We start from the raw sequence: 19,828 nt of genomic DNA, 5'->3' as shown, positions 1-19,828 counted from the left end.
TGCACTGTTCCCACGATATAATGTTACGCACTAAACAAACGCACACTTACACATATTATCGTTTTATTTAAAACCATTTTGATTTGCACACACCATCACGACAACCCCACCACCGTTTTCAGTTTATTAATTCTAAATACACGTCACTATTTTTCTTAACTTTTTTTACTCTTTATATGTTTGAGAGTATCGACTGTTAAAGAAAGAAGCATTTACGAAATGACTCGTTCGTCGAATATTTTTTGAACTTCTGGGGCGGAATTCAAGTGTGGTCGGATTTTTTATTCATTTTTTGACAAGTGGGTTGAGTTTTGTGAAAAATTGTTGGAGCCTAATTTTATGGTGCTCGGGAGGTCTTCTTTGCTTTGTTTTCGTTGGATAATCTGAGGTGTTTTCGAAAAATTTGTACTTTAGGCCAAATGATCATGGTCCTTTTTTACTTTAGGCCAATTTGCCATTTTTGGTTGGAAGGTTTTTGGGGTCTAAGTTGGGAAAATATTGTTGATCTTTGCATTATTTGATAGAGGAGGGTTGTAATAGTATGGTAGTGTTTATTTTAGGTGGCAAGTTTTAGCAAGTTGCTTATTTTTGACCTGGCGGTTGTAAAGTTATAGTTATAGATATGCCTGGAGATTAATATCTGTCGGCTAATCAGTTTTTGTTAGAGATATTTGAAGGCGACGGATTTGAGTGAATCCTATTGGCTGAATTTGAACTAGAATTATTGCGTATGTTTCAGCATGTTATCTAAATGTTATGAATCTAAAATGATTGAAAGCTGGATAAATTATTGATTTAAAAATTGAAGTTGTTTTTGAAATTCAACTTTCTGTAAAATTTTAGATTGTGGGATGGATGTTTTGTAATTTTTACGTGGTTGATTTCTAAGTCGTGATGATTCTCTATGTTCTGATTTTTCTTTTTGTTCTTCTGGTAAGATTTTTTCAATCAACTTTCTATTTTTTCTTTTTTTTGAGATATTTTTGGGTCTTTTGTATTCTTAAGGTTTGCCCTTTGTTGTTGATATTTTTTATGATGAATGTCGTCATGTACGGTTGTATTTTGTTCTGTTTGTGTATTGTTTTGAACAACTTTTAAACCTGTAAAAAATATATAATTGAGTTAATTCGCGTAATGCGTCCTCTTTCGGGTAATAAGGTCAAAAATTGTTACGATGCTGAACAATTTCTTTTTAGTTAAATCTGTGAGTTTGTATAATACCTCAGTAGGTTTGGCACTTATTTGGTATGGTCCTTTTCGAAGTGGTTGTAATTTTTTTAGAGATTCCTTTTTGTGTATTAAAATTAGGTATTGAGACAAATGTTCCAATTTTTAAATCTGTGGCTGGCATAAAACGTGAATTAATTTGGCTGTTTATATTTTGCCTTTGTAACAATTTCTTTGTTACTTTTTGGTAGATTTCATTGTGTTTTTTATCTCTATTTAAAATCCATTCGGTATGTGTACCGGAGGCTAATTTGAGAAATTGTGGATGATGAAAATGATCTTCATCATGTGTGTGTAATGGTAGATTATAACACATTAAATCTTTATTTGGTTTACAATAACCTTGTGTGTTTTTGTGAGCATTTGCTGTGAATATAATTGGTTTTCTTGGTTTTTGATTAAAAACCATTTCATATGGTGACATTCCTAAAGCTGTCGTTATTTGTGAATTATATGATAAGGGAAATAATTTTACATCTGCTGACCATTCTGTGATCGTGCATCATTTCCATTAATGATACATCTAAGATATTCTTGTAATGAACGGTTCATATCTTCGACTAAACCGTTTGTCCAGGGTGCATGAGATGTACGTGGTTTATGTTCAATGTTATTAAACATAGTGTGATGAATTCGTTATTTATAAATTCTGTACCGTTGTCTGTGACTAGGATTTCGGGTAATCCGAATTTAGCTATCCAGTGTTCGTAAAGTGTTGCGTAAGCATAATAAGCATTACAGTGTGGTACTGGGTTGAGTGCAACATAATGCGTGAATGCATCAACAATGACCATAATATAGGAATTTCCTTCAGAGTATGGTGAAATTGGTCCTTTTGTGTCGAATGAAATTCTATGGTTGAAATATAGACTTTGTCCTTTAAAATCTTGTTTCTGTGCTATTTGCTTTTGATTTGGATAAGGCTTGTTTAATTGACATATTATACAATCGTTGCATAATACTTTTATCCAAATTGGGGCGTTTGAAAGTAAAAATTTTGTGTAAAGTTTGAGTATGTCTTTTCTGATCCTGAATGTCCTTTTGAATTTTGTGTATGGGAGATGTTGAATGCCATCAACATCATACTTAAGGGGAGACAGGGGACTGTATTTTCATTTATTGTTGTGTTATTGAAATATCGGAGGAGTGTTTTGTTTCCTAAAATTGTGGTATCAGCTTTTGCTGGTTTTGTTTTATATTTGTGCCATGATTTGAGTTGTCTAATCACTGGGTCAAAAATTTGGTATTGTTTTAAAATTTCACGTGTAATTTTTTCTGTTGGTGGGAGAAAAATATTATCGATTTCTGACTTTGATAGAGGAATTGTGTCAAGTGGGTCGTGGAAGGTAAAAATTTGATTTATTGTGTATTTTGAATCGTTTGATGGTGGTCATGATAAATTTATTTTATCGGTCAAATTTTCTTTTGCAATTAGGGGAAAAAGGTCTTTTTTATGTGGTCGTTGTTTTTTTTCTTTTGTTGAGTATTTTTTTATCCATTGTCAGATGGAATTGGTTTAAATGTAGATGTACCTTATAAATCAACTTCATACTGATTGTTTTGGCAATCTAAATAGAGTGGAAAATGTTGTAGATGGTTTATTTGTGATTGATCAATGTCAGTTTCTACTGCGTATTTACATTCTAATCGGGGTGATGTTTCAACTTTTGCAAAATAGAATTTGATATTTTGTGGTATTTCAACTATAGTTTTTCGTGTAAGAAGTTGAGGTGGCGTATTTCTACTTAATGTATCTGGTAATGCAAGGTTTTTTCCTGCTGTCTAAACTATATGTAAGTTTGGGAATTTCATTAAAATTAACTGAAATCTATAAACTCTGTGATTAGGATTTGATTTCTGTGTGAAAAGAAATATAATTGGTTTGTGATCTGTAAATAAAACTGTTGGGTGTTTTGATCCAAGTATCAGAAATTTGTATTCTGTGAGTGTGTATATTAGAGCTGTACATTCTCTCATGAGAGTAGAGAGTCGTAGTCCGGCTTGCGTGAATAATTGTGAATTTGCTGATATGAGATTCATTTTATTTGTTCCACTAAGTGATTGTAATAATGCTGCGCCGATGCCAAAATTTGAAGCATCGCACATTGCATAGAATGGTTGGTTTGGATCTGGAATTGTGTTGGGAATTTGTTGTGTTAAAAGTTTTTTAATTTCTTCAAATCGTGTTTGATGTTCAGTGGCCCATTCAAAATTATTTTGTTAACTAAGGATGTTATAGAAAGGTCTTAAGTATAATTGCATTTTGTAAACATATTTACTTAAGAAATTCAACATTCCAAGGAATTCTTGGATTTTCTTTTTTTGTAGGTGGTTGAAGTTTTTGAATTGCATCAATGCGTGATTTTAATATGGTGATAGTGTTTCGTTCAATAATATGTCCTAGAAATTTAACGCGTGTTAAGAAGAAATGTGATTTATCTGGGGCTGCTTTCAGATTTTCGTTCATAAGTATTTCATGATATTGTTCTAAAACTGTAAACATTTCATCTTTAGTTTTTTAAGTGTTTTGTGCCAGTTGTACTCATTTAGGAGTCAAATTCTGTCAGTTCTGTCCAAAAGTTATGACCCGAGCCGTAAACAAGCTCAAAAGGAGGTCCAAAACTAACGAAGTTGCTTCAGTTGGCTTGAAAGTTACCAAAGCTTGCTTGTACAGCTTCGAGGATAGGCCCATTCACTTCCTCGTAAAAATAGGTCTAAGAACCACCTTAGATGAGCTTGCACGACCCTCGGTTGAGCTGCAGGAGCTACTGATCGAAGCGGAAGACCCCTATTTTGAGCTCAAAAATGGGGGTCTCAGGGCTCTAAAACGCTTGTTTGAGCTTGAAGGAGTGCTCGCACAGCTAACATCGTCTAAAAATAGGATTGCAGTTTTCTTGAGTATAATTGGTCTAAAAATGTTACTCAAGAAGGCTGAAAAAGCTGCTGGTCCTATGGATATTCCATAGAATAATCGATTAAATTCGTATTGTTGATTTCCAATAACGAATTGTGTAAATCGTCGTTAATTGTGTTCATCTAGTGGGATTTGATTGTAAGCACTATTCATATCTGCGGTTGTGAAGTACTTACGATTAATCTTTGTTAAGATGACTTGGATTGGTTCAATGGGCCAATTACATTTTGATTCATCATTTAGTGAATTGAGAAATCTAGCGTCTAAAACTATTTTTAATGATTCTCCTTTAGCTAGAATGATAACTGGGTTGATGAAGGTGTTACCTTTGGGTTGTTCTTCCTTATTTACCGGTGATATAATTTCGTATTGTTCTAAAATATTTAGTAATCTATTTACTTTATCGTGTAAGTGAATCGGTACTTTACTTGCTCTTTGTTTTTTTGAAAACTGCGTCAGGTTTTAATGGAAGATGTAGTGATGAACTAATTTTCCCTACGTCAAATTTTGATGTTGCAAAAGCTTGAGTATTTTAGTAGTTGTTTAGTTAATTTGTCAAATTCATTTTGTGTTATTTGAGAATGTTGGAAATAAAACATTGTTAAGAATTTTTGTTGTTCTTCTGTATAATTTGTTATATTAAATGTTAGTTTAAAATATGGTGTTTTTGTGAAGTAGTCTGTATTTCTTTTTTCATTGCTTATTATATTATTTATGGATAATTCTTCATCAAGAATTGTTGAATGACAAATATCTAATAGTTGTAATATATTATTTACTCGATATGCTACTTCATTTATAGGTGAAGTTGTAGCATTTGTTTCACAATATCCTGATAGTCCTAAGGGTAATGTTATTTGATATGATGTATTATTATACACGTGAAGTGAAATAATATCGGAATTTGCGTTTTTCAAGTATTTTATGGATGAGATTGTTATTTTGAAAAGTTTGTGAATGGGTTTAAATTCGAAATCTGACATAAAAAGTTGTTGTTTGTTTTGACTGTTGTCATACTGATGAACTTGTTTTATTGAAAAGTTATATACATTTCCCGATAGTGGTTTCAGGTGTTTCCGTTCTTGATTATAAATGGGGTAGATTGAGAAAAATGGTGGTTGTTTGTTTATTCTTTGAAAGAATGTTAAAGCTGTGTTTTTCATTCTTGTATATTTGTCTTTTATATGGATTTTACTACTATAAGATATTTATTGTTGGTATATCTTTAGTTATAAACGGTATGCCAATGATATTGTGCTTAATATCAGTAATATGAAACGTTTGTTTATATGGTTTGTCCAAAATCTTATTTTGTTCCATTGTTCTTGTGGGAACAAGGGATAGTTGGATTTTTCCATAATTGACTTATGTTGATCCTTGTGCTGTTGCTAATTTACTAGCTGTTTTGAGAGGTGTTAAATTTGGATGCAGTGTTTTGATTTCATTCCATGTGGGAATATTAATGATATTTGATTCTGCCCCTGAGTCGATTAAAAAATCAATTTCAAGATTTGGTGGTTGAAATTCCTTACTTCTTGGGCTCTCTAAGAGAAATGGAATTGTCAAAATTTTTTCTCTTGGTTGTTCTTTTTGTATGTTTTGATAAAAATGATTTGTGTTTGAGCAATGTACGTCGTCTTTTTTGTCAAGTTTAATTACAATGTTAATTTCGTTTACTTCTTGTGTAATTTGTGAATCATTTTTAATGGGTCTAGTGTAATAATCATGAAGAAGTTCCAATTGATTTTCGTATATGTGTGAACTGAAGGGTTGTTCATATATGATAGGTTCATAGTTGTTTTCGACTTATCATATTTACTGAGATGGTATTATCTATATCACTTTCAGTATCTGTTGATTCACAATTAAAGTGGTTTAATTGTAATTCGTTATTTTCTGTGTTATCAATACCTGGGGGGTCTGAAGTTGTTTCTTCATTTGATTGTACTTGATTAATTTGTCTTTGATGCTTTGGTGTGTTGCTTCTGTATCTATGTTGAGAATCGGGGTAACGGCTACTATTCCTATGTGGAGACTGGGAACAATTTCTGTATCTATTGTTATAGCTTGATTTTCGGTTTTGTGAATTATGTCATGATCTGTTTTGGTAAATCTCATTGGGTCTTTGATAGTTTGATCTATTGTATGAATTGTTTCTTGATCTGTTGTTTGGATAGTTCTGATTTCGATTGTTTGAATAACTTTTATTCCTATTGTTAGAATAGTTTCTATTTCTATTGTATGATGAATTTCGTGACATATTGTTGGAATAGTGTCTATTCCTTGGGTTTGATTGGGATCTGGATGCAGAAACAAATTCTGTTCTGTTTGAATCTGATCGTGAATAGTTATTTCTTCGTTGGTTATTTTGGCTATTCGATCGACTATATCTAATTTGTGAGAAATTTCTTGAATTTCTTTGTTCTGGAGATCTACCTCTATAACTTGAGTTATATGGCGATCGGTTTGTTGAGTAATTCGAGTTGCCTGGAAATGGTTTTCCGGAGCTGTTATTACTGTGTATGTTTTTGTTTGGTAGCTTTTGATCTTTTTTCATCTACGGGTAGAATGATTTATCTGGTTCTCTGTGCTTTTGAGGTTTATTCTGATTATATTGTTGTTTTTGTCTACATTCGGCAATACTGTGTCCGTATCGTCGGCAATAATTACACCATTTTTTGAAAGATGGTTTACCTCTTTAAAGTTAGAGTTCTTTTCATATATATTTAGAATTTCAGTGATTTTTTCAGTCGGATCTATATCTGATTCTTGTATGTTATGTATATGTGTAGTATTTGTTTCGATCCTATTAACATACTGTAGTTTTAGATTTTCTGTTTCCTCAAGTTTCATTGTAATTTCTGCCTGTTCTAGTTTATCTACTAATTTTCTAAAATCTAAATCTGGTTCTCGAATTGAAGAAGGATGAGATGCTATCATTTTTATAGCTATTTTCCTTAGTTGAGGTGTTAAGGTCATCATTAAAATTTCTGTTTTTGTAATCATGTGTATTGAGTGAATATGCTTTTCGAACTAGTGTTTCGATTCTAACTGCCAATTGTTTAATTGTTTCATTTGGTAATCTGCGAATTTCGTTGCATAAAACTCTTTGATGTTGTTTGTTTCTTTCAGAATCAAACATTTTTGAGAATTCTTGTGTGAATCTTTTCCAGTCTGATTTTATGTCTATAGGTAGTACTGAAAACCATTTTTGAGCTGCGCCATCTAGTGTCGTTTATATTAACGCTGTGCGTCTATGTATCCAATTTTGATGGAGTGGCGTATTGATTGGTTCAGGTCCTATATTTAAGATTAAATTTGCTGTGACTGCATTTAGATAATTTTCTACTGAATATTCAGGGTCTGTTCCTGTAAATACCATTAATGGTTTATTGGATGTTATTGGCGATCCTCCCATTAGGTATGGATTCATCGTCATTTGGAGTGATTCTGCGGCGTTTGGTATTTGCGAGAAATTTGTAAGTTGATTTTTTGTTATTTCATGTTGTAGATAATATGGTAGCGGTATTTCATTTTGCATTTGAGTTGGTTGATAGGAATGCATAGTCATTGGGTTTTGTGATTATATAGGTTGAAAAGATTGTGTTAATTGGATTTTGTATATGCATTGGTTGTTGACTCTGTATATTTGCTGGGTTTTGTGGGTAAATCTTCACATTTTGGGATGGTTGAGATTCTTGCGGTCTTTGTGTGCGATATTCTTGTGTGTATGGTGCAAAAATATCTGATTGATGGTAATCATCATCGTCAGATGATAAGTAATTTGTGTAATAAGGTTTTTGTTGTTTAATTCTATTTTGTTGAAAAAATGGGTAATTTTCACTATAATCCTGTGCAGGGTGTGGATAATCTTGGAAATTTACTGAGTTGGTCGATGTATTTGGGGAATTCCAATAGTGAGAACATAGGTGGTTCTGCATGTTTTTTCGAAGGGGTTCATTTGTTTTTGATGGATTCACATAACTATAGTTATGCTCTGCAAAATTGTTCCTCGTGAACGTTATTCGTGTTTTTGACGGTTTTGTCATTGGTCTATATGTCTGATAATCCATATGTGAATATTTTGGAGCAACCGAAGGTTTAACGGTTGATTGTAATGTTACTTGTGGTAGTGTTGGATTTTTACTTCTTGGTGTTGTGAGATTTGGATGTATCGGTGAGATACTTTGTTGTGTAGTTGTTACTGTTCTTTGAACTATTTCTTCATTTATGAAATGTGATGGTGTTTGAATAACTTGTTGTGTAAGATTTTTAGTTCCATTGAGATTTTCTTGATGTCTTACTGTTGAATTTAAGCTGTTATTTTGTGTATCAGGTAAAAATGAAATATAATTAAAAGGTGTTGCATCAATTGTTAGTGGTATTACTTTTACATAATCTTTGTGAAAAGATATTGTACTTAATGCTTGACTTGAGATATCTACTGGAAAATTTAGGAATTCTGGATGAGACCATTCAGGATCCCAAACGTAATCTGATTGTTCTTCAATAACGGTATCGTCATTGGTACTTTGAGGTCTAAAGGTTTTTCTTGCTTGTTCAATTAAATCGATATTATGTGTGAAATAATCAATTATGAACCATGCTAGTAATTTTTGTAAATCTTGTTTATTGTTTTGTGAGACATTATTACTGGTAAAATTTTCACGGCTTGAGTTTAAAAATGTTGAGAAAGCGGCGAATTCATTTCTTACTTTTGTGTGTCTTGATGTTTGGACTGGTGATGTACTTTGAGCTTCTGTTCTTTCTAATATAGATAAATAACTATATATTATTGCTATATATTATTTGCTCTCTGTGAGTTTTGATATTGTATGCTTTTGATATATTCTGTGAAAACTTTTGAAAATTCTAAATCAATATCGTCTGTTTGGATAACATATTTACCATGAAATGTTCTTGGTGTACTAATTTCTATGGTGTAGATTCCGTATTGTTGTGTTAGTTTACATATTTCTTTCAAATAATGTTCTATAATTTGTCTTTTGATTTTTATTTCTGGGAATTCTGCTTTACATGGACTGATTCCTCGTTCCAACAAATTTGCGAGTAAATTTTTGCAAAATCGTGTTTGTCCTCTATCAGTGATTGAATTTATAATGAAAGGAAAAACTGCTTCTTCGTCTGGACTTTCGTCACTTTGAATGTTGCTCATTTTTTCGTTTGATGACAGTTATTACATAATTTTCAATGTGCCTGATTGGTTGATTCCAATTGTATAGATGTACTGGTTTGTGTTTTTATATCTTTTTTATTCTTCTTTTTCCTTGTTTTGATGTGGTTTCTGAATCGGAAAAATATAACTGGTCAAGGATTGGGCAATTTTTATTAACTGAGTCTTTTGATTTGTATAGTTCGTCTAGACTACTGACATCTGATTCGGAGAATGCATTTCTATGTTTTGAAAAACTTTTTCGTGTTATCTGTCTCTGTTTACTTATAAATTTTCTTTTTATTGTTTGTCGTTTTGTTTGAATGTATCCAACTGTTTGTGTATGCGGGGTAATTACACGATCGTATTTTTGGTTGTTTATTTCACAATTGTGTAGAACGATTGTTTGTTTATTTCCTAGATTTTTCAATGACATAAGGCTTAGGATGAGGGATGCAAGAATACTATTAGTGATTTTAATTTCCTAGACTGTTAGTCCTTACGATTTTTTTGTTAGCTTAACCTGGGTCTTTTTGTTCAGGGTTGGAGAGAAAAGTCTATCGATTCCGGAGAATGATTTTTACTTTCTCGTGACTAGTCTAAGCTAAGGTGTTAACTTCCTTTATCTTACTTAGGGGTAGTGATTGTGTTCAAGGGTTGGAGAATAGTAAATCGATCCACAAGGTTCAGGTATAATTAGAACGCAAGTAGATGGTTAGATACTATTTTAAACTTACTAAGTTAAAGATTTATCCTGGGTCAGGTAAGAGCAGGGTTCAAGTGAAGGATGAATAACCGAAGTTCTTCACTGTTTAGCCTAACTTGAATGGTAAGAGTGATTGAAAAATTTCTATTAGTCCTGGGTCTTTTGAAAAGGTTGGGTAGTGAATCGACGTTTGAGGTCGTTAAAACACTTGATAAGTGGGTGGGGGAGATCAAAATTGTTCTTTTTGACCTAAGGATAAGCCTTGATAATCAGAATATAAAATTTAGAAAGTAGAAAATTTATTTAGATCCAAGGAAAGCCTTGATGATCTGGTTTAGGATTAAATAAAATTGAATTTAAGAAATACAAGTTTAGGATAGGCCTTTTTTGAAATAACTTGAATTTAATTGATAAAAGATTTAGTTTTTTTTATGATATTAGTTGATTTATGATTGCTGTTATGTTTAGGTGATGAAGCTGAAAATGACAAGATGCTTTATATATCAACAATTTATTGTCATGCTACTAATTTTTATTTTTATTTTCAATAAATATATTTTTCAAATATGTTTTATATATTACTGCAGAGTTGGAGGGAATGATTTGAGATGTTTTTATCAATCGTTATTGTACAATAATAATTTTATCTAGCGCCTGAAATAATCATTGAAGATTTCCTTCAAGGATTTTATGTTTGCAAATGAAAATCTAAATTCATTGCTAGTGAAATTCTAAATATAAATGTTTGTGTTGGCTTTTGCCGTACGACCATGAAACTAAATGGTAAGTTTCTATGTAGTCGTATGTCGTCTCTTGTCCGAGGTCTTTTTCCCATACCGGGTAGTTCTCGTGTTGTGCGGAATAGCGGCTCCGATCTATTGAGTCGTAGAGACATTTCAATTAAGTTATTGTCGTGTAACATTTTGAAAATGTTTTGTCTATTTTTCTAATCTATTTTGGTTAATTCTAAGCTATCTTGTTTTTTAAGGTCTTGTTCGAGACTTATGGTCGCACCAGATGAGTTATGTCCGTTGTCTATAACTCATAGAGTAGTTTCCCATAAAGTATACCGTCTGCTCGTCACGCTATCTTATTTTCGGTCGGATAGATTCGTGCAACTTCTTAGTCTAATACGGATCCTAATCTTACTCTTATATCTACTAGTCTCAGGGTGTTCAACTAGTCTCTGCTAGGCTCAATAGATCTAGAGTATACTGGTTTATTGCGGCTGCTGAAATTCTCTTGGAGAGGTAACTAATTTCTAAGTTAAATTCAAATCTCTCCGGTGCTGAAATTACAAGTAATTTCAGCACTTAAAAATAAGTGGTTTGTTAGTTAGATGGATTATGATTGGTTAATATTAAATATTTTATAGTGATAAAATATCTAATTTATATCCAATAATAAAATGTAGTTTAGATCAGAAAAAGTGCCTAATGAGTTAGCGACCATGTAGCGGCACCTCCAGAAGTAACAGAAGACATCTAATTGTTCCCAATTATTGTTCCGTTTTTGGAAAAAGTGCCGGAATATTTGTGTTGTAGTGGTTTTATTTCTGCAGTCAAATTTCGATTTTTTAAAACTTAATCGTTAGTGGATCAATGTCCTGGGCTCAAATTCAAACAACTATTTCACGTATTCGAAAAAGAAATTAATGCTCGATATATTTCGATTTTTTAATGCGTGAGAGACTATTTAATCCGTCTCAAAAATCATTCAAAATTGTTTTTATCATATTTGCTTAATTATGACTTGATATAACGAGAAAGTAATTGTTCGTATTATGATTTGAGGCGAGCTATTTAGCCATTATAATACGATACTATTTTTTGTCTGAGTGTGGGGTTTACGTTATAAGGGGGCTCAAAAACAGCATAATTGCTTTTTAATGGAGGTTAAAGGGCAGTTAGAATATTCAGAAGTTAGCCCTGGCACGAGAATTCTTAATCCTCATTGTTTCCAACAAAGACTGAGGCAAATGATTGTCACAGCCTAATTGTTGTGATAAACTTATTAAATGGAGAAGTAAAAATGGAATCACACGATGAAACCGAGACTGATCCACCCACTCTTAGATTCCAAGACCAGACGCCAATTGCTAAGCCCGACAACAAAAGGACATGTGCTGCTCTCAGCCCACCAGACGAAGAACCCGTATTAGAAAAACTACAAGCAACCATTGAAAAGGCAATTGAAAACAAATTCCAGATATTGTGAAAATGTTGACTGAGGATCTAAGAGGGACAATTCGACAAGTGATCAATGAGATTTTGACTGCCACAAAAAATGAAATTCTTGGGGAAGTACGAAAAGAACTAAAAATTAGTGAAACGGTTACTTTCGTGAAAGCCATGTGCGAAGACGAACAGCTAGAGAATTACGATAGGCGAGATAATTTGAAGATATTGGGATTTCCAGAGCAAGTACAGATGGATTCGAATGGTAACAGCATTTTTGAAAATTATGACAAGACCATCAACAATGTTATCCATTTGGCAACAAACAATGGGGCAAATGTTACTCCTGCTGCCAACTCGGACAAACAACGCAAACCGACCAATTATTGTACCTTTCTCGAGAAGGGTGGCGAAAATAAATATTCTGCGAAAAAAGAAGGCACTCAAAGACAATGAACAGAGGGCCCAAATTCACGTGTTTGAAGATCTGACTAGTACAAGGGTTAGTTTTATGAAATTCATGTAACAGGATAGCCGTATTAATGGAGTTTGGACCAGGGACGGGAATCTGCTCTATCATTGGAAGAACAGCGAAAGAGTTGGAAAAATAACTAGCTTTATGAAGAAGTGGCGCAGTTGGGATATACTGTAAAAGATGTAATGAATTGCTTTGTAAATAAAAGAGATATTTTTAAGGGAGAGTCTGGCTCCATTGGAACCTGAAAACTTCAAGTGCGATGTAATTACTAATTTTACTGTCTTGTTGTGTAATACTAGATCAATTAAAAAACATAGTGAAGAACTGGAAGCACTAGTTAAATGTCTCGAGTCCCAAAAAGTTATTTTTTACTACAGAAACATCGCTAAGTGAGGAAGATAATAGAGCTTTTTACAATAAAAAATTACATGTCCTTTGCTTGTAATAGACAAATGAATAGAGGTGGTGGGTCGATGATCCAAATTAGAGATAAAATTAGTTACATCCAAGAGATAAAATGTAGCTTACCAGAAATTAAGGCAATATTAGTGAAATACGCGAATGTTAGAATCATTTTGGTTGTTACCTATTTAAAGCCACGTTCCGATAAAGGATTATTTATCGAAAAGTTAGATGAGTTTCTTGAAGAATTGTCAAACCACAATGGCCCTATAATTTTTGGCGGTGATTTTAATATTGATATCTTACAACAAAGTAACCTTGTAAATAACTATCTAAATACTATATCAGCAAATGGCTTCATTCTCACAAGTGATACACCAACTTGAATAACAGCTGAATCAAACACGTGTATCGACCATTCCTTTGTAAAAAATATTCCGGAAAATGAAGTAAAAATTTTGGAAGAGCATACGTTTACTGATCATTGCCCAATTTTGCTAAATTTCAGAATATCTCGTAAACAGGATACAACGAAAATATTTCGGGATTTAAAATTCCTTAACGATGAAGTTAAAATCCTTAGTTTCCAAAACTCCCTTAAAGTAAAACTAGCGTTTGACGCACCTTCGGTGCTTCGAAATTGTTCGACAGCTCATGAAAAACCGCATATATTTGAAACAACATCTGCAAACTTTTAGTGTAATCTGACAGCACCCAATGACAGGGTTGGCAATTTCGATCTTTTAAATTTTTTTATTTCCAATTTTATAAGCGTCATCTCGAAAACTTAATGGGCCTCTGGAGAAATTTGAAGGCCAGATTTGCAACCACTGGGAGTCCCTGAGAGCACCCTACTATAGGGTTGGGAATCCAAAATTTTGTGAATTTTTTTAAACCTAAGTTTCTCGAAAAAAAAATTGAAAAAAAAACTTCTTATCTCGGAAAGTAAAAGGATTTGAGCATTCATATTAAGAGGTAAGATTTGAGACGCCTGCTTGTACGCTGACAATAAAAATGTATCTTCATCAAGTTAGTAGTTTCAAATTTTTTGAGTTTCCTTGTAGATAAGTTCTTCGAGAAATTTTGAAACAAAAAACGTCACATCTCGGAAACTAAAAGCATTTGAGCAGTCAAGTTTAGCAGTCGCATGTGGCAAGATTTGCAACTCTTTATAGTACCCTGACAACACCGAACTACGGAGTTGGAAAATTCAAATTTTGAAAAAAAATTATTTTAAACTTTCTGAAGTTTTCTGCAACTTTTTGAAAAAATCACAAAAAACGTCAGATCTCGAAAAGTACAAAAAATTGAGCAGTCATACTTGAAAGCAATATTCGCAATCTTTGAGACTATTCTGACAGGACCTGACTACAGGCTTGAGAATTTCAGATTTTTAAAAACTAATAACAATTTAAGTTTTCTGAAAACTTTTTCGAAAAAATCACAAAAAACGTCATATCTCGAAGACTACAAAGAAATGAGCAGTCATATTGGGAGGCAATATTCGCAATCTTTGAGATTACTCTGACAGGACCATTACTACAGGGTTGGGAATTTCAGATTTTACGAAAAAAAATAATATGTTTTGTAATTTTTTTGAAGAAATCACAAAAAACCTCATATCTCGAAAACTACAATGATTTGAACAGTCATATTTGGAGGCAAGATTTGTAACTCCTTAGAGTACTCTGACAGCACACAACTACAGGGTTGGGAACTTCAAGTTTTGTAAATTATTTTGTTATTTGAAATTTCCGAACATTTTTGAAAAAATCTCAAAAATCGTCTTATCTCGTTAACTAAAATGATTCGGGCATTCAAAATTGGAGGCCAAATTCGCAACCCCTATTTCGATATTGGGGCTGCTTAATTTAAACTCGGTAAAATAACCACTAACATCAAATAAGTAAATCGAAAAAAAATTCTTAACCATTGCAATATACGATATAGCTTGAACATGCAAAAAAATAATACGTTGAAAAAGCTTAAACATGGCGAGATAGTGAAGCCCGCATTTAAATATATAATAGATAAGAAGGAGCACAACTTTTAGTTGATGAAAAAATCAATTCCTCGTACGAAACTTTCCAAAATTGCTTTAATAAAACGATTGATGAATATGCACCTGTACTTATATGCACTGCGAAAGATTGCTCTTCGGCAGGGTGGGTCAGCAAAGAAATAAAAAATGCAATTAGTTCCAGAAACAGAATGTACAAGGAAGAGAAATGTAACAAAATAAATAAGACCAAGCGCGAAAAATTCCTCGCCGAGAAGAGTAAAGTAGAAAAATTAGTTAAGCTAAGCAAAAGAAACTACTATTACAATAGGTTCAATAATTGCATTGGAGACTCGAGACAGGTTTTTAAAATATTAAATGAAATAATAGGAAAATTTCCAAGGAGTGGAAACGTTCCTCTTCTTAAAAATGGAGATTTAGAGATAGATAATAATCAGGAGATCGCCAACCACTTAAATGATCACTTGGCTAACATTGCGTCAAAACTTCTGGCATCATTACCAAGTGATAGCAGAGAGTCTCATGAGACTTATTCAAAATATAATGCACCACAATCAATGTTCTTACACAAAATAACAATGTTCGAAGTCCTGGAAATAATAGAGAATCCAAAAGCGAAACAGTCTACGGGATTAGATGAAATAAGCAATATTATCATTAAGACAGTTTCTCATGTAATTGCGCCATATTTAACTTATTTGATAAACCTCTCATTCGAATCCGGCCAATATCCCGAACAACTCAAGAGCGCCAAAATCCAGCCCTTCTATAAAGAAGGTAGTGAAACAGATGAAAATAACTACAGGCCCAGTTCCTTAAATTGTTGCAATAAAATCTTTGAAAAATTAATGCATTTTCGCCTATACAACTATTTGAACAAGTTCAACCTTCTATATGAAAAACAATTTGGATTTAGACAGAAATACAATACTATCGATGCATTAGTTGAGTTAACAGAAAAACTTAGTTACGGTGGTAAGTCAATGAAATTCAGTATGTTCCTAGATCTTAAGAAAGCCTTTGATACATTGGATCATGAACTACTTTTACACAAATTAGAAAACTACGGAATAAGAGGATTGTGTAATGATTGGTTTCGAAATTATCTCTGCAATCGTAGGCAATGTGTGCTCACAAACTCCGTTTACTCTGATTGGACGAATGTTTCGCATGGAGTTCCGCAACGTTCCGTGATCGGTCCGTTAGTTTTTAATATATATTAATGATATGCCCAATTGCGTAAAAGACACAACCGTTTACCTATTTGCAGATGATACCAATGTCACTTGTGAAACGAATCTTTCGAGGTCTTCACCAACGACATACAAAATATATGTTACTGGCTAAATAGAAATAAGCTAACACTTAATGAAGATAAATCAATATTACTAAGTTTCCAAAATAAAGTAAGTGCTTCCAGTCTTCAGTTGTGCATTAACAATTATATGGTTATTTCTTAGGCGTATTGCAAATATCTACGTGTTTTTGTGGATTCAAAACTGTCATTTTGTACGCACGTTGAAAAATTAAAAGCGTAACTAGGAAGGCATTGTGGAGTTATTGCTCAGATGAGAAAACTTGTACCGATAGATGTGCTTATAAAATATTATTGTTACAACATCAAACCCATTATACAATATGGATTACTTGTATATGGGCGAACGAGCTTCTCGAATCTCAATCCAATTTTCCTTTTGCAGAACAAAATAATTCGAATGATTTACAAGATAAGGAAATTTGTAGTATTAGGGAAAGATTTAGAGAACACAAAATTTTAACAGTTCATGAGCTGTATGTGTACGATCTTCTCAAATTTTGCTTAAGATCAATAAACAAGTTGAATTCAACCGCATTTCTTAACGATTTTTTCACTCTGAAAACAAAATCGGCTTATTTTACCAGAAAATCTATAGGTATTCAATTTGAAGCTCCTTGCTCTAAGACAAAAACGAAAAGACAATCGATATGGTTAAGAGGATGCAAACTGTTGAAGATATTTAGAGATAATAACTTGCTCCCGGAAAATGTTTTAAACTTAAAAAGGGGGAACTAAATAATTTGGCACATATGCTAAGAGATACGTTTATACATGAGAAATACGAACTTGTTAGGTATATTTTTGCTTTATGATTATAAATATGACTGTGTTCAGGTGCGGGGTGAGGCGGCTCGAACTGTATTGTTTCAGAAGACCAGGCGTTGTCTCCGGGCAACATAGTTTAATACTATTTTGCTTTATGATTATAAATATGACTGTGTTCAGGTGCCGGGTGAGGCGGCTCGAACTGTATTATTTCAGAAGACCAGGCGTTGTCTCTGGGCAACATAGTTTAATACTATTCAAGTCTGAGTATGGGTATACAGTTTTGGGTTGTTTTGCTTTGCACCTAAAGGACAAAGTCATATTTCAAGAAATTTTGAAAAATGGTCAAAAAAAGGGCGTTACTCTGCCCAAATTTCTGGAGAATTTAAGGGCTTTTTTTCGCGAGGTGGATGAGCCGTTAATTAATTTCTAAAAACTTTTTTCTTCTTTTTGCTATTTGGTTTCATAAATATTTTATTTATCACTTCATTTATTCTTCTTTAAATGATGGGGTTGTCAAAACAATCAAGGCTTCGTTTTGATACGAGCTATTTGTTTGAATATAAAGCTCCATACATTTTCGTTATGAACTTTTCTGTTAATTACAACGCTACATGCGCTTGATAAAAACTTCTATTGGACAATTGCCCTTGCGGCCCGCTAGTTCGAACTGATGAAAAATTAACAAGCTTTAACAAAAAAAAAACATTTTTCAAAATAGACTTCAGTTCAATATTAAAATATATTTTTGATTAAGGCAATTCAATCTTGTTTTTAAGCGCTGTTAATAAAAGCACGGCATGCCAGATTACGTAACATGAAGAGATGAACAAAATAAGGTGCCTATGGATGAGATTGTTTTCTGCAATGCAATTCTAGTATTGCACTTCAAAACAATTTACTCATAGAAATGCGTCAGCCACAAGTCCGTAACATATTGTTATGCCTAGATTTTAGAGGAACTATTTTGCATCATTTACTAAAGCTCAAGAAATACACAATCTCATAATATATTGTGGACACAGTCAGTAAAAAGGATGATATATTTGACGCAAACCCGCATCTGAGCTGACTGTGTTCATGTTCATCGCCCGCTTCATCTGCTAATATCAAAGTAACACGTAGTTACTGTGGAAAGTTCCTTGTGTGCTTCCTGAAACTATTCGCAGCAACCGTTGAAAAGCTCCTATTTTTTGATGATATTGAAACTAATTGGACAGAGACTTAACTATAGAACGAAACCAGAAACCAGGATGAAAAAAAACTGACTATTTATCGGAAAAGTACAATGGAACCGTAATTCCGTGCTGAAGGCCTTCGGAGGTAAACTGCACTGACCTGATTAAGGTCAATAAAATGAATCTCGGCACTGCCGATTGATCGTCTTTGAACAGGAGAAGAGGAAGACATTGTCCTTTCCACAAATTCTCCTACTTCTTGTCTGTTCGGGTCTTCAACAGGTCTCCGCCTCTCTCCGTTTAGAGATTGAAATTCAATTTCCAAAAACAAAAACAATTTCCAAAAACAATACCTGAAACTAAAATAGTTTAAGTGTATTTAAAATGAGCAACAAGAGACCAGCAAGTGGGCAAAATGCGGAGTTCATTTCGATTGTAATAAATAATCTCTCTAATTGTAAATAACAAGCGGCAACTCAAAAGGAGAGAAGCTTGATTGAAAGGAACAAACAGAGTGTCAAGAATGAATAGAACATTACAAGATAAGGACAAAAGCCTTTTGGAGGTATTTGCCCACTAAAGACCTAGTCCACTAGATAGTTTTTTCGATCCATTCAATTAAGCCTCAAATAATAATAATATGTCTTTAAAACATTTTTATAATGGCAATGAAGAAGAAATAATTCAAAATAATTAAACCATTAATCAAATCAAATCCTTCAAAACCATCCAAGCAATAAAGTTTTCAAAATTTTGCGGTGCCATAAATGGACAATACTGTAGAGCTAAAGCATACGCCCTCCAAAAGATTTATGAAACAAAAACCTACAGAGGCGAAGTTGTACTTCACAAACACAAGCAAAAAAATGACCGATAACGCTACTGGGAAATACTGAATAAGTAGAACTTTGAGTTTACAAAATTTCATAAGTGACGCACGCCAACGCCAAATATCAGTCTTCATAATTGCTACGTGACGCAAGCCAATTATGACGCATTACCAGTACCAATCAATTTGAAAAAAAGGAAACTTACCAACTAACAGGCCTCAATTAAAGAGCGGTCGCATTTCAACTAGTATACGAAAAAGTTCATTAAAAACATCCGACCGTGCCCAGGTTCGAACCCTCTCGTTTTGCTGCTGGTCTCCTTCCCTACCTCTACGCTACAGAACCATGATACCTTGAAGCTCAAGTGCTATTTGTAATATAATAGTCTGTGTTATTATGCTTAGCATTGGTTGTACTTAATAGCTGGATAATAATGAACTCTTCCAAAATGAACACATTTTGTCGCACCAATTGCATCCCCAATGTGTAGAAAAAAATTGTCAGTCAAAAACCCTCTTTGATTTAAATTTGAGCAAATTTACTATTTGTCCAACTATTCACAACCATCCCGCGGTCGACGATCAGCTAAAATCTGCGAAAACTTGCCTAAAAAAGTGGTCAGATGTCGAACATGAGCCCT

General features: G+C 33.2%; 1 protein-coding gene across 4 annotated transcripts in view; it reads right to left on the bottom strand.

The window, feature by feature from the left end:
• The window catches only part of LOC134847935 (uncharacterized), a 55,486-nt gene extending 36,772 nt beyond the window's left edge, over positions 1-18,714 (bottom strand). For all 4 annotated transcript variants that reach the window (XM_063865229.1, XM_063865227.1, XM_063865228.1 and 1 more), the window contains exon 1: positions 18,519-18,714. Coding sequence is in view for 3 of the 4 variants with exons in the window: in XM_063865227.1 (XP_063721297.1) it covers positions 18,519-18,590 (72 nt within the window). In the remaining variant the exon portion in view is untranslated. The remainder of the gene's footprint in view (positions 1-18,518) is intronic.
• Positions 18,715-19,828: the final 1,114 nt, after the last annotated feature.

Source organism: Symsagittifera roscoffensis, chromosome 6 (genome assembly GCF_963678635.1).
Source record: "Symsagittifera roscoffensis chromosome 6, txSymRosc1.1, whole genome shotgun sequence".
Taxonomy (NCBI): Eukaryota; Metazoa; Xenacoelomorpha; order Acoela; family Convolutidae; genus Symsagittifera; species Symsagittifera roscoffensis.
The sequence above is the reverse complement of the archived record's forward strand: the minus strand, read 5'-3'. Positions and strand labels throughout refer to the sequence as shown.